The following is a 15,099-nucleotide window of genomic DNA, read 5'->3' on the forward strand; positions in this document are numbered from 1 at the left end:
TTCTAATTCTCTAAATTTCCCTAGTTTCATCCATTTTTACAATATTGCTCGCAGGGTTGGAGCTCTGTATATCCCGAGAATGCTAGACTCATTAAGAACGGAGCAATTCGACTTATAGACAATCCAAAGAACACTGGACTGACTGTTTTACCGATACTACCACAGCAGATGCTCTTCCGAACTGTCCAACATAATCTCATCAGAAGAATAGAAAATACTGAGTACTTAAAAATTTTATTAAAATATAATTTTAATCAAATATATTAATAAATATTTAAAACATGAAACTATGAAATAGTTCATTTAACAATATAAATATACGTTAAGACTAGACAAGTATAAAACTAACGAAACTGAACGTTGGTAAAGATTATGACAATTCAGTAATAATTTATATTGTTGATATTTATTGTACAAAGCAAATCAAATGACAAAGACCTTATAAATAATTATCCAACGTTCTTATTTACGTGTGGAGAATAAATATCACAAAAATATTCGTATTTACAAAATAGTGATAACTTTTCTATATTGTATATTCATTCAATAATTACATATATACGTTAAAGGTTCTCATTCTGATATGAAAATATGCCGTAGAAATTTCTTAAATTGAGCATTTTACCTTTAACTTTTACATATTTCAGTTCGTACGTTTTAATACATTTTCAACTAAAAAGAGGAAACATAAAATTTCAATAACATTACAAGTTGTATTAAAAACTATTTAACAGAATCGGGTTTCATTTAATAGTTTTGACGAATGATCTTCAACCAATTGTTCGTCAGTTATAATGATTGGATTTTCATATTCGTGCTGTCCTGGCTGTAGAATTGATTTTGGATCTTCTACAACTGGCTTTCCGTACAGCGGATTGTAGAATCTCATGCTAAAAATAAGTGATCTAGTTAAATATAGCTAAATTCAGTGACACTGAAAGTGCTACATCGAGAAGGAACAATTTCTTATTAACCTCGACGTTTTGGTAATATATTGCCTATACTCAGAGCAGGCCATGTTTATAAAAGCACATTTTTTTCTGAAGAAACCTATTTACAAAAGCCGAACAGTACAGATTTTTTCATTTATTCCAACTTAATTAATTTGTATTAAGCCTAACAAAAATCATCAAAATAACAAGCATGTTGATAGTCAGAATGTGGTCTATCGATTTGTTGGTTTGTTGTTAACTGTACTGTAATTATTGTAATTGTCATGTGTTTATCTCATGTAGACCGAAATAGACAAAAGAAGAAAATCTGTTAAATTGCATGTGGACAGGACTGTTAACGTAATGGTTTGTGGGCTGATTTCTTATTATGATTGATAATCACTTGTGTTTATTGGAGGCAATATCACAGCTGCTTTATTAGAATGGGCATTCATAAGTTCTTTTTTAGCAATACAAAACAACGCTACATATTGCACGTCTAATTATGCAGTTTTTTTTAATACAATCCGCAAACTCTAGCGCAGTTGATCTGATATGTCGTTTGGAACAAAGTGATATGGTAAAATCCGTGGAGGGTTTCCGCCTATATTGACCAACCGCTTATTAGCGAAGTTTGGATTCCATATAAAATTTTATATACATGAGTGGTATATCATGACTGTTATAGTGACCAACATGATTCCTAACATATTCTGAATTGTTACCCAACGACGTTTGGCGCATGCTTGGCTTTTTCTGTTTCAAGTCTCTCTATGGGAAATATGGATAATTGAGATTATGCATTGATTATTATTGATTTATGAAAACGGTAGGGCATTTATGATGTTTTTGAAAACAAGAACTTGATTAAGGTATTGCTCAATTCAAAAATTTGGAAACTAAAGAGGCTTTGAAAATGTCCTCACAATAATGTTGATTATGTATTTATAGAAAAATATTTGCATAAATTCTGATAAACCTAGGAAGAAAACTTTCTAATAATGAGATTTTCAATACAGGTGAAACTGCACTATTTTACAACAAACAAATTTAAAGGTGAGATTATAGTGGGGGCAATTTGTCAAAAAACTGAATAATTGTCATGTTCCCAGAAAATATGAGCGGCACGAGTAATTGCTCGTTAATTCTCTTATTACTTATTCTAGAAAATGCTTCGTATGACGTGTATGTTATTTTTCTGCGATGTTATGACATTACAGTTTATTTCAGAAATGTATATAGTAATAAAAACTCATTAGGTATGCAAAGGGACCTCAGAGTGACCCAACGAATATTTAAGCCACTTTCATACTTTGGAATTGATTTAATTTTTTTTATCAAGTACAAGTAGTACCACCCGGGTTGGGGACAATATATGGGTTTAGCCTATTGTTATCCATTCACAAACACTAAAAATTTTCTGCCAAAGGCATGCTGGTAGGATACTCGTAAAAGGGAAAGAATTTTATTTTAACAGAATAAAAGTTAGGCATTATGAACATAGTATTAGGTACACTTATTTTTTATTGAACATTATACGAAAATAAATTATAAAAAATCATAATATTTCTCGTGATCTGAGGAACTGTCATCTTTTCTTGACGTTATAATTAACGGGTCGACGGTCAGATCGATCAAGTAGTCAAGATCCCATATTTTCTTCTCTTCTTCAATGATATTCTGGACTGCTTTTCACCAGTTCTCTGGTGTCACCTCTTTAATGGCTTGATCAAACAGTAACTTAACGTCTTTCATTTTAAAGGTCGCGATGTGTCTTGCTACAAATCCCTTCACTTGCGCCCATATAAGTTCTATATGATTTAGTTCGCAACGATACGGCGGTGTGCACACTATGTTTATTTTTCTGCTATATCTTCCACGGCGTATTTTATAAAACGATGTGTAAATTTACTATAGCTAATAGTTCTTTTTTCATCAAATTATCTTCAAACTCAATACTTTTGGAGATTAACCAGTTAATAATTTCTTGTTTTCTCCAAGATGAAGTTGGAGTTTTCTCTATGCGTTGAGAATGTAAACTTGCGTTATTCATAACTACTACTGAATCAGCCGGAAGATATTTTATCATTTCACCAAAATAGTCTTCAATGTCCTCGTGGTAATCTATCGTATGGTACGACTGAAAGGTTAGCAAACCTTCTTTTAAAAATCCCTCTTCGCTTCCAGTATGGACGATTATTAATCTTTTCCCTTTACCTGAAGGCACCTTAATACCCGTTGACAGGCCTTCCTGCTTGGCGAGCACTGGTTATATTTTGGTCTTGCTACATTTTTGGTACTGTATAACCTTCATTAATTCACGTCTCATCGCTTTCCAGTAAAAGGGCTTTACGGTTATGCTTTTCCCAGGTAAAATCCATATTTCTCAAAGTGGTCCATAAAAGTTTTTAGTTATCAACGGAATACTGTCATACTGGTCAAGCTCCATTAAAATCTTATCTAGGGTGGGTATTTCTTTTTTAAAATAAAAATAGTGAACTTTTCTTCGAATTACACTTTTGGTTTGTCCATCAAGGACTTTTACTGGTCTGCCTGGACTTTTCTTGGGAGTTTCCACTTGACCTGCTATCTTTCTCCTCCGCGTACATTAAAAATAATTTTTTCATTCACTGATAGTGGAGATTATTGGAACATCTTTTCTTTCTTATAATACTGTGAACACTATTTACGCCTTAACAGCAAATACTGATGCGTTAAAATTATAAGGCCTAAAAATTTTGGAAAAGGCACTATTGCTCTTACGGCGCATGGTTAAGTAGAATCTAAAATAGGGCTGGAATTAGGCAGATGCACTAATAGAAGGTTAAACGGTACCTGTTAAACGCAAAACGTAATTATATAATCTACTACCTAATTAATCCCTATACAATATTTCAAGACCTTCCAGCCGAACTGGACGGATTTCCTCATTTTACTACTCTTTACTTTACTACTCATTTTACTACTTACTTACATTTCTGAAATAGACTATATACCTGAACGTGCACACTAGTGTATTCAGCTACGAAGACACCAAATATACTATTATTATTTTTTCATAGTACATTTTAATAAAATTTTTTGTAAAGTCGATTGTTTCATACTTAATGAAAGGCGATTACATTACCAAAAAATCAAGTTTCTCCTTCTTGGTGAAACACATATTTGGACTACTTGGCACAAGCGCCAATATTGAGTTGATACATGCCTGATGTTTAATCCAGTATTATTTTTTCTTTTAATAACGTAATAAAATATTACTCCGATCAATAATAAAAATAGGGGTACCAGCACTGCGGTAACAATAGCTGCAGAATGTTTTTTCGTGATATTTGAATTGATTGGTGTTGAGTGAACCGTGAATCTATGTTGGTTGTATGAATATTCCTAAAAATAATATATTTAATTATTTTATGGTAACAGAAATAAAAGTTTTGAGAAATAAATGATATCAATGTACATAGCTGACATAGCTGTTCGTTCATATCTAGTTATATTTGATTTTTAAAGTAGGGGACATTAAGGAGAATGAAATTCAGATTATGGGGTAGAAAAATTTTATTTCATTTGAACGCAGTTTCCTTGAACAGACACACTGTACCTAACACTTCTCCAATTTTATAGTTAAGTCATGGATAGAGGATGTGTACTTAAAAATTAACTTTGTCAGATGAAGTTTCTATAGAATCCACTATGTCCAAATGATTTTAACAATTCATACCGTTATTTGAAAGTTTGTTTTTCAATTCCTATGAATTTCATATTTTATAACGAAATTGTAACACTTCAATTCTAGGTCAATCACCCAATGATGAGTAAATGAATATTCGAAAGCTTAAAATAGATATTAAAAAGAGTATTTTATAAATTTCTAATATCTTTTTGACGAAATTACTAGGTTGGTTTAAATATAATCTGGAATTATGCTATAAAACATTTTATTATTAAGTGACAGAGCTAAAAGTTTTTATAGTTTTTCTAGATAATCATTGTCACACTTTTAATCGCGACTATTAGGATTTGTTCAATGTTTCCATCTTAAGCCGCGCCTTTTACGGTCTGGCGTTGTCTTGCTGCAATATTGCACTATGTATTGGAATACCTTGTCGTTTTGATCTGACAGGTTTCACCGTATTTACCGAGTTTACTATAATACAGCGCATTCACAGTTCGTTGTTTAGTGAGAAAATTAACCGCAATGAATCCTCTCATGTCCCAAAACAAGGTACACAATTCTTTTTCCACTGACAGAGTATTATTCACTTTAACTGACGCCCTTTCGTTTTTCTTCCTTCCGCACTTTATTTCCGAAATATAGTGGTGTACCCAAGTCTCGTCTGTGGTGATTATTCCGTGCAATAGATTTCTCTTTCTTTTATACCACTGCAGGAGACGCGTGCAAAATTCAGAAATGTTGGCATCCATCTTGTTGTTATGTTGCAGGAATCAAGCCGTTCATGAATTATTGAATTATTTGCTCAATTCTACTTACAATGATGCCCAATTCTTCAGCTATATCGCGAACAGCTTTGCGTCCGTCTCCCAGCGCTGACGTTCTTATCGGTAACATTTGCTTTACTTTTTTGGCCTTTTCGAAAAGAGGAACACTTAAGTCCTGGATCTCATAATATATTCGACCAAAAAACTAATGATGAAGCGTTGCGCAATAGACACTGGTGTATCCTTCTCGCTCATGGTAATAAGTACACTAAAAAGCGAGGTTACAGTTCTTAACAGACCAGTCCAGTGCAGCCATTTCTACGACACATTCCGGTTTATAAGGAAAACTGTTATTATCAGATTTTTCAATTCATAGGGTGAAAATACAAATAGTCACAAATAATCTTGGCAAATCTATCGAATATTAAGAAGAGAAACAACAAATATTAAATTACAAATTTTAAGATTCAATTTCATGAACATTAGTTTGGGTGGCTACCTATATGTATTTGACCAGACTTGAGTTTTGATAAATAGAAGCCCTTATACCTACCAAATTTAAGGTGGGAACTCACTAAGGCCAAAGCGATGGACACGACGCGTGCTTACGTAAGACAGCTATTAATTTTTAGTGGATCTAAATCCATTTGACAACGTCTGCCACTTTGAAATTTGCAAATATATTATTATTACTTATTATTACTATCGGTAAATAATAATAGTAGACCATTATCGCGCGGTTAACATGGTGGCAGACAATTTGTAAAAAATTCAGAAACTATTGGTGATGATGATCATTCGTCTTTTATTAGTCGTAGAGTTTTTAAATGATGAGATAATTTTTTTGTATTCTTAGAATCTCCTCTCGCAAAATAGTAGCGACAGCTTGCAAAGTGTCTTGGTCTTACAAGTGTATCATTTTAAGGTATCATCAATAATTGAAATTCCTTGTGGATATTTTTTTCTAAATGGTGTGCTGTGAATATTGATTTTGCGTCTGAGCCTTCACTCAATTGTAAATATTTATCTCGTTCAAACTTTGATAAAATTGATGTTTCAAGGTGAAGTACGTAATGGCTCATTCATAGACCGACATTGTTTTTCTTGTATAACAAAAGAAAAAACACAAATTTATATTAGCTGCAGCCACGGTATCAGAAGTCTGAAAAGTTGATGATTCTGAAGTATTTTCCACAAGGGAATCATCAACTATAGATCTATTAGTTGATGTCGATGGTAGTTCAATCGTTGAGGAAGAAGTAGGTTAGGTTATGACATTTCTAGAAAATTTTTTATTTCTGTGTGAAAAAATTTGAGATTATATATCTGTTGACAGAATGTCACTTTTTTATGAAATTACTTTTCTCCCAAGAAAAAAATTAGTACTTTTTCCCGGATATTGTATAAACACATAAGCAGAGGAAGATAGTTAATTTTAGAATATTTTATTGTACAATAGTTACATTTCCTTAATATCGAAAGTACAATTATTTAATATGCTTTGCATGAATGACACGTTCCTTAAACTATTCGGTACAACAGTCCAACTTTCTTGTGAAATGTGAATACATTCATGAAACACGAGATATCTGTATGAAATTTCAATGACTGACAACCATTACGTTGATACAAAAGGACCCTTTCAGTTACAAACTCAACTTTATATGAATAGTAATAACTGTAAGGGAACAAATATGAAGTCCATGCTTACCACCCGAACAAATTATTATTATCTATTAATCTGTGTCATGAATTATCTCCCCACTCCTGATGGAACCCATTAGGATCTGTTAATCAAATATCAAGTGATACGATGTGTCTTATATTAATGTGACTGTGTAACTTTTAGTTACTATTGTATTTATATTATAAGATTTATTGTACATTGACCGCTCCTAATGGGAACCAACGTCAAATTCAAGCGATATCAAGTGTACCTTAGACAGGATAGTCTTCACATCCAACAAGTACAGACGTCAGATTATTGAAACCACTTTATTTATTTATATCTTTTGCTTTTTATGATGTTGTGAATTGAATTATTTAACTCCTGATAAATATAGGTTCTTAAGAGTATAAGGAATAAAATATATGAATGGCAGAAGTGGTCAAATACTTTTAAAAATTTTAATTTTTGTGGCTTTTTCAAAATTGTCTGCCACAACTTGTAAATCAAATTCACTAAATCCATAAAGTTAACTAGTATTCTTTAACAGTTTATAATAAATAAACCTACTCACCTCTACGCACACATCCGTGATATTACCAATTTTCCCATCGTGACAGAGGCATTTGAATCCAACTTTCGTTGGAATACATAAATAGGGACATTTGTGACCTTCGCATACGTTCCTTGTTTTTGGTTGAAGAGAACTTTGTGATATAATGAAATTTCCATTAGTGAAACTGTTCAATTTTATTCTATGACTGCAGGTCCTAGTCCAAATAAAAATATAAAGTTAATGGAAATGATAGAAACATATTTCAATTTTTAAAATTAACAATCTATCACAGGTATCACACTAAAAGTGAAGCTTACTATCCGTTATTAGCCAAATCCTTGAAAAGTATATTTCAATCTTAATTAAGAGGTTCTTTAACGAAGACGTGCAATTTGAAGGCAGGTACAGGTATATTGATATTGTGAAAACAATTGATCTCAATATTTTTAGATATGTATCAATAATATAAAATATTGCAGCGTTTATTTAATCTTTTCTGATTTCATTCGCAATATTAGGTCTCCTGAATCTTCTATCATTCGTGTTTATCTGTTATGGGTTTCACTTTTATTTTGGATTATATGGGAAACAGTAACAAAAATAGAGTTTTGGTTGCTCAGCCTCAGCATCTACAAGGGTTGTTATTTAAGATTTATAATAGTGGTAATAATGTTATAAATATGTCAAATCTGAGATTGCCATCATAGAATTTGAAATTTTTAATCGTGCACGTACTGAGAACGTGTTGTCATACGAGTACTATTTGAGTTGATACTTGAAACATTCATCTTGGTCAAAAAATCGCGAACCTTCTATTGCAATGATTTTCTATAACAACTAAACCAACAGCAGTGTCCCGATAAATTCACTTCTTCATTTGGTGATGAAGTACCAACATTATCTACCGTGTTTCGCTGGTTTTCCGAATACAATCGTTATCGCACTATTCTACAGAATGAATTTCGTGAAGGTCTTCCACAACCAGAAAATATCGATGCTGATATTGCAAGATCGGCATGTCATTTACTGTGAGATTGGATACCGCTTAGACAATCACTCAATAAAAAGTACTTTCAAAGACGTCTATAAGATCGTGACAGCCAAATCCAACAAAAGTTATTCAAGCACGAACCACTTCGAAGAAAATTGTCGCCTGATTTTTAGAGTAACGTATAACGACCAATTCTGAATGATACATCAAAATTTGTTGCCATAAGTGCTCGAAAAAATCAGGGAAATTGATCGCAGAAGACAAATCATTCTCCACCATGACAATGCCGAGTCTTCACTCATCAGTTCAAACAAAATCGGTTTTGACCAGTAAAAACATTCAATTGGTAAGTCATTCGCCGTACAATTCTTGTTTGGTCGATGATTTCATTTTTTAACACCTGAAGAAGCGATTGATGTGTTAAAATCCCTCAATCGGAATGAAAACATGGATCGACAATTGGTTCAAACGTATACAAAAGTGTATTAATCTCAACATATTTTGAGATCAATAAAGCCTTATTCAATTATAATTATTTGTTTTTATTTGTCAAAACTCAAACCCAAGTAGCAATCCTTATATAAAAAAGACCAGATATTTTGTACATGACTCTGAATTAATCTCATTGCTCTGCCTCCAAAATAAGTAGATTTTTATCAAAGGAGGATATTCGTCTGAGAATTTATTGTTCTATTTCTTGAAGTGTTAGCTCTACTCCTCCGAGGTACCTAAGCCTTTTGTAGAAATATGAAGGATATTCGCAGAGTAGATCTTATGCTGTCTCTAGCAGTCAACAGTTTAATGTCGTTTCTGAACATCATAAGAAGTTTCTCATACTACTTAGCTGATATAGTTCTGAATGTTATGGATTGTCTTCGTAGTTTAAGGTTGGGTAGTGGGCTGTCAGAGACCATTGTGCCATTTGATATACCTATCTTACAACACTTGAAATTACCAGAGGCCTAAGTCTCCTGGAAAACTAATCAAGCAACTTAATTTGAACTTTTCAACATCTCTATGAAATCTATAATGTTTGGAAAACTTGCTCCTTATCTAATTCACCATAAATTTGTATCAGATTGTCAACTGCTACAGCCAGAGCGTCATCTGAAGCTTTTAGCATAAACTTTGTTTCAATAATTTGGAAAATATTATTGATTTGTTTCATGGCTCCGTATCGTGACGTCTATAAATCGGTCTATGAATTCAAACATTGACCGACATGTTTCTTCTTGAATTGATAATCCTGTATCATGAGCTGATTCACCCGACATCGTTCTTTTTATCTTCCTTCCATGTCATTGCCTTTTTTATGCCAAAAGTTACAGCATTGTCTACAATTGTGGTTCGTTCGGTCACTAAACACTCATTCAAGGCGTTTAGTTTGGTGATTCCTGTATCTAGAGTCATTTTTGGAGAGTGCAAATATTGTTAAACTAAATTTATTTCCTCTAGTATAGAAAGAAACTACTCACAATTGTCTCTATGTTTTCTTTTACTGACTCGTAATGAGCACTCCAGCGAGTATCCGATAAATTTTTTCCAGTTTTCTCTTTCAGTAATTACCATCTCTGTGAAGATGACGAGAAGAAAGAATATAATTTCTCTACAGATTTAACTAACTAATATCTCAGGGTGACGAGCACATTGCATTGTCGCGCAGAATTTTTATATTCTGGGTGGTATGGATTGTTATGGACAAACTATTGTCAAACTTGAAATGTTCTTTAAAACTCAGCTGCTCGCACGTCAGTTATTGAAAACGCGATACGCGGGTTGCTTTAAGTATATAACAACACTTTCAGTAACGTATGTTACTTTTAATTATATACGAGATCCTTGGAGGCTTTAAGTTTTATTTTAACACTACTAGTAACTCTAAACACTACTATATAACCCCACAAAGTTATGTATCATTACTATCGGTTATACAAGATCACAACAAGTGATTTTTAGGTTTCCATTATTTATAAAATTACTATACAATGATTTCGCCATGATTGTTTACTCAAATGAAAAGGGACGATTCATTATGCCTTCAAAAAACGAAAATTAAACTTATTTGAACAACATGGAATCCAAAATTAATATCACCCTGTTAAATACTGGTTATACGAATATCTTTGGCCACATTATTTAGCGTCTATGTTAAAAATAAAATAAAAAATATTGTTGGATATTTGAAAGGTCCGTGCATTTTTTCAAGGCATCTTGTCCATGTTAGCAGTAAAAACCGTTTCCCTCATGAAATTTAAGTCACTGCAATGCTAAAAACGCCTAATTAAGATAAATGTTATACGGCATTATAGGTAACGTGTATATAATATATATTTATCTGCCATCTTATAAATTTTTATTTTGCAGATAATAATCGAACATAACGCCATTAGAAAAAGAGCGATGTAATAAAGTTAACAACGAAAATGTGTGTCCAAGTGAGAGAAAACATATATTTGACAGGGAGAAGAGTAACAGAAATTGGTAACAGAAATATTATCAAAATTATTATAGACAATGTTTATAAGGGTAACAGTAACATATATAACGCTACATTTGACCACTAAAAGGCTCCAACCGTGGATTTTTAAGTAGTTATATAGTGGTTGCCAAAATGTTTTCGTTACTTTTGGTTAAAGCACAAGTTTATATAGCGTTACTAACCTAAGTTTTCCATAACCTTTATATACTCCCCATTTAAGCTCTTTAAGGGGTTTATACGAGTAACAGAAATATTACGGTTACTATCATATAAACATTTAAGTTATTTAATGAGGTGATATAATATTTACGGCAACTGTAATATAAAAAAAATGTTTATTGGGCAAGCGTGACGCTTACTATCAGGAGAGCGATTTATTAATGTCGTCATATAATCTCATAAGAAAAGACTCCTAAGCTTTTTTGTTGTATTTTTACCCAAGGGGAAATCACACGAAGGCATAATTTTGGTTTCTTTTTATTGCACTACCAATGAAGACGTGTAGTTCATCTTACGTCCTGAGAAGGAGTGAGCGGTGATGAGACATTATAGCTCAAGTGATCGTCTTCAAACGTGCGCTTCTTGTGAGCCCTTCCATTTAATTTAAAGCCTCGATGGTACTAAGCATATTTTTAAAGTCCTCCCAAGATTGGAGCTCCCCTGTTTTCGATATGTCGATACCGATCCCATATGAACGTTAATTTGCAGGAACAAATTGAAAAATTTGGTGATCTGTGATGGTTTAAACTAAAATTGGTCTAGACCAGTCTAGATCTAGAAACCACATTTTGCAAAAGTTCTAGAGAGATTAAATGGTATATTGATTTCGTTTTTGACGATCGTACGATACTGATATATCATTGAGTTCGCTTATTTGTTTTGATGCAAGATAAAGCAAAGATGGATTCATTCAAAGGCGCATACTGCTGCCATCCCAATGATTTTTTATCAACCCCAGGGACAGAATACAATCAAAAAATTGGCCACCACAGACATCTGATGGAAAACCCATACAGAAACTTTGGAATCTGTTAGAAAGACGGATTCGGAAGCTCCGAGATTATTGTCAGACAATGGTAATACAGGGCTAGCTGTTAACCTTGACATTAATGAAATTTTGAACAAATCACAAAATTTCTTGTCTGTTCAATCCAATACTGTGTAGTCATATAACAAAGAATGCTATGAAATAGTATTATTCTCAATGATTGAATGATTTAGTACATTATAGAGTGTATCATATCTTTCACAACATTAAAGCTTTATAAATTGAATTAAATGACACCAAGTATTGGAGTTATCGTTAGAGGTAGAGTAATATTCGTTACCTGCCATCATATAACTTGCAGCTAATTATAAATCCATCTGATTGGTAGTAGTATAATTGATTTTCGTAAAATTGTAAGGATCTAGTTTCATTGACGTTGGAAAAAAGAGGCTTAACTAATCCTCCTCTGTAACTTACAGAATTTATTGTTCCTGCTTGATGATCTTTGAAGTACAGAATTTGTTTGTTGATATCGAGAGTAATATCTTCAATATTACCTACAATGAAAAGGTTTTCATGATTTTTTCAAAGAAATATAAATTGATTTTATGTACAATGTTCCCTTAAATTCAGTTTTAAAAATATGAGATATTGATATTTATGAGAATTTCTAAATAGATTCCCATAAAAAACAGTTGCTTCGTATTTTAAAAAGGTTTCATTTCAAAAACGAGTATGTTGTTGATAGCATTATCAGGACTAATGGAGATATCTTATTAAAACTTTGTTCGTATTATTGTGTTTAATCTCTTAGAAATAGTTTGAAGTACAATAAAAGAAATGCTACGCAAATATAATCGTTCACCGACTTAAACTACGGTAGTGATTAAAAATATCAAGTTATAACGGAATTTGACATCTATGAATAAAAAATTTATGTTGAACATGTAATAATAAATTAATATTCTATTTTACCACCCGTGACACCATTAATAATTAATATTCATGATTCCAGTTCAGAACAGTCTTGCTTTTCGCATTAATGCGTTATTTTTTCAATATTTACTAGATACAAATGTGTAATAAGTAACTTTTAATGAAGTAATATTCTACTTGTGCTTTATTAATTGGATGTAATATGTGAAATAAAATGTGAATGCTAATCATTTAAATTCTATATTTCTTTCCGATAAAGGTTGTTGATATCAAAGAAAACATTTAAATTAAAATTCGGGCCAGATAACTTATAACAATAATTTTTTTTATGACCAAAGTGAGTTGTGGATAAGAAATTTCAGATTTATAATTTGCAAAACTAGTTTTTTATGAATTTTGATAACGAACAAAAGTTATCTTTTATCTGTTGCGCGAATTTTGCGGTGGATAATGTGCACTTATTATATGCTTTTGTCATATCCACAGTGAATAGTTCGAGTGATTTTGTTTTATTTTTATCACATAAGCGTGTATATTAATTGATAACAGGCTTATTGTGCTGTATTAATAATTGTTGGAAACCAACAATCTAAAGACACTACAAATGACAATCCTATATCGTATTCATTCTCTTAACATCGCACTCACTCTGTGTCGTCAGTCGGAAGCCAACAGTCGCCAGTGCAGTCAGTATATCTTATGCTCTCTATTAGTCAACAGTTTAATGTCGTTTCTGGACAGCATGAGAAGTTTCTCAGATTACTTAGCTGATATAGTTCTGAGTCTTTTGGATTGTCTTCATAGCTCATAGTTGGATAGTGGGCTGTCACACAATTACGCATGGTCTTCTGATAGACCTATTGAGCATCACTTGAAACTACAAAAGGTTGATGTCTCCTAGATAGCTAATCAAGCAACTTGGCTTGAACTTTTCAACGTCAAAATGAAAACTGTAAGGCTTGTTCGAGGGTTTGAGCCCTACACCGAGGAAGTACTCGAGAGCCATTAGGGCTTTTAAGGAACCTGAAGAGAATGTGAATATTCTTTTTAGAGAGATTTCTACACAAACACTAAGGAGCATATATATTCATTGCTATGCTCTATCAGAATTTTAATATCTAATAACTGAAACTCAAAAGACATCGATGTAATATATTCAAGACTTGATAATCGCATCAAATTCAACAATATAGAAATATGATAACGCTTGTTTAGAAAAATCGTGAATTAAAAAAATGGTAATCCCTTTTGCCACATATATGATAATGTCATCAATGTGTTATAGAGGTAGAGGTCGCCATAGAAAAATGATCTTATACAACAAATGCGAAGAAAATTTGCTAAAGAAAATAAAAAAGTGAAGGTGAAGAAGATGTTCAGTTTAATTCAGATAGTTAACCAGATGCCTCCATAGGAAGTGAAGCTCCTGACACTGCCGATGCAGTGTGTATGAACTTTTTTCCAAAAATGCAGCAAGAGAACTGTGGTTCAGATGTTTTAAAGTGGGCACATAATGACTGTGCTGGGCCAGAATTTGACAGATTAATATCTGATATTTATTAGTAAATTAACTAATTATCCCAGCTACCAAGATAAACATTTATAATAATTATTTAAGGTCTATTTTGCAATATGTTTATAATATTATGAACATAAGGCTATTACTTAGATCTTTAAACAAATATATTTTTACGTCAATTAATGGTTAATTTTTGAAGAGTTTGTTACTATTGAGACAAAAATAAAATAGTTTTTGTTTCATGAGTAATTAAAATACATGTTGTGTAAACAATTTAGATCATTTTTGCTTAAAAAAAGTAGAGAATATATGTTTAAAGATATTTTTGGATGGTATTGGATAAAAATGAGGAGTTTTGGGCACCCAATTCTGTTTTGTAAATCGTCTGAGGAATAGTAAATTTTATGGGAAAATGGTAAAAGAAATGCGTTTGAATTTTGAGCACCGACTATTTGGCGAAAGCCACAAATTCATCTCGATGACGGTTATTTTTATAGTTTGAACGTGATCGGTTTAAACACTAAAAATCGAGCTAAATGACGATATTCAAGTTTTAGTTGTGTTCAATATTCAAAGCAGCGCTCAACTAACT

At 32.3% G+C, this 15,099-nt stretch overlaps 1 protein-coding gene across 1 annotated transcript in view; it reads right to left on the reverse strand.

Moving 5' to 3' along the window:
• Window positions 1–217: 217 nt before the first annotated feature.
• LOC130445918 (vitellogenin receptor) overlaps window positions 218–15,099 on the reverse strand; it is a 99,724-nt gene continuing 84,842 nt past the window's right edge. The window contains exons 21-24 of the mRNA XM_056781819.1: window positions 12,393–12,609; window positions 7,613–7,808; window positions 4,141–4,319; window positions 218–890 (exon numbers count right to left, since the gene is read on the reverse strand). Of these exons, the coding sequence (XP_056637797.1) occupies window positions 728–890; window positions 4,141–4,319; window positions 7,613–7,808; window positions 12,393–12,609 (755 nt within the window). The 3' untranslated portion in view covers window positions 218–727. The remainder of the gene's footprint in view (window positions 891–4,140; window positions 4,320–7,612; window positions 7,809–12,392; window positions 12,610–15,099) is intronic.

Source organism: Diorhabda sublineata, chromosome 6 (assembly GCF_026230105.1).
Source record: "Diorhabda sublineata isolate icDioSubl1.1 chromosome 6, icDioSubl1.1, whole genome shotgun sequence".
In the NCBI taxonomy this organism is placed as follows: domain Eukaryota; kingdom Metazoa; phylum Arthropoda; class Insecta; order Coleoptera; family Chrysomelidae; genus Diorhabda; species Diorhabda sublineata.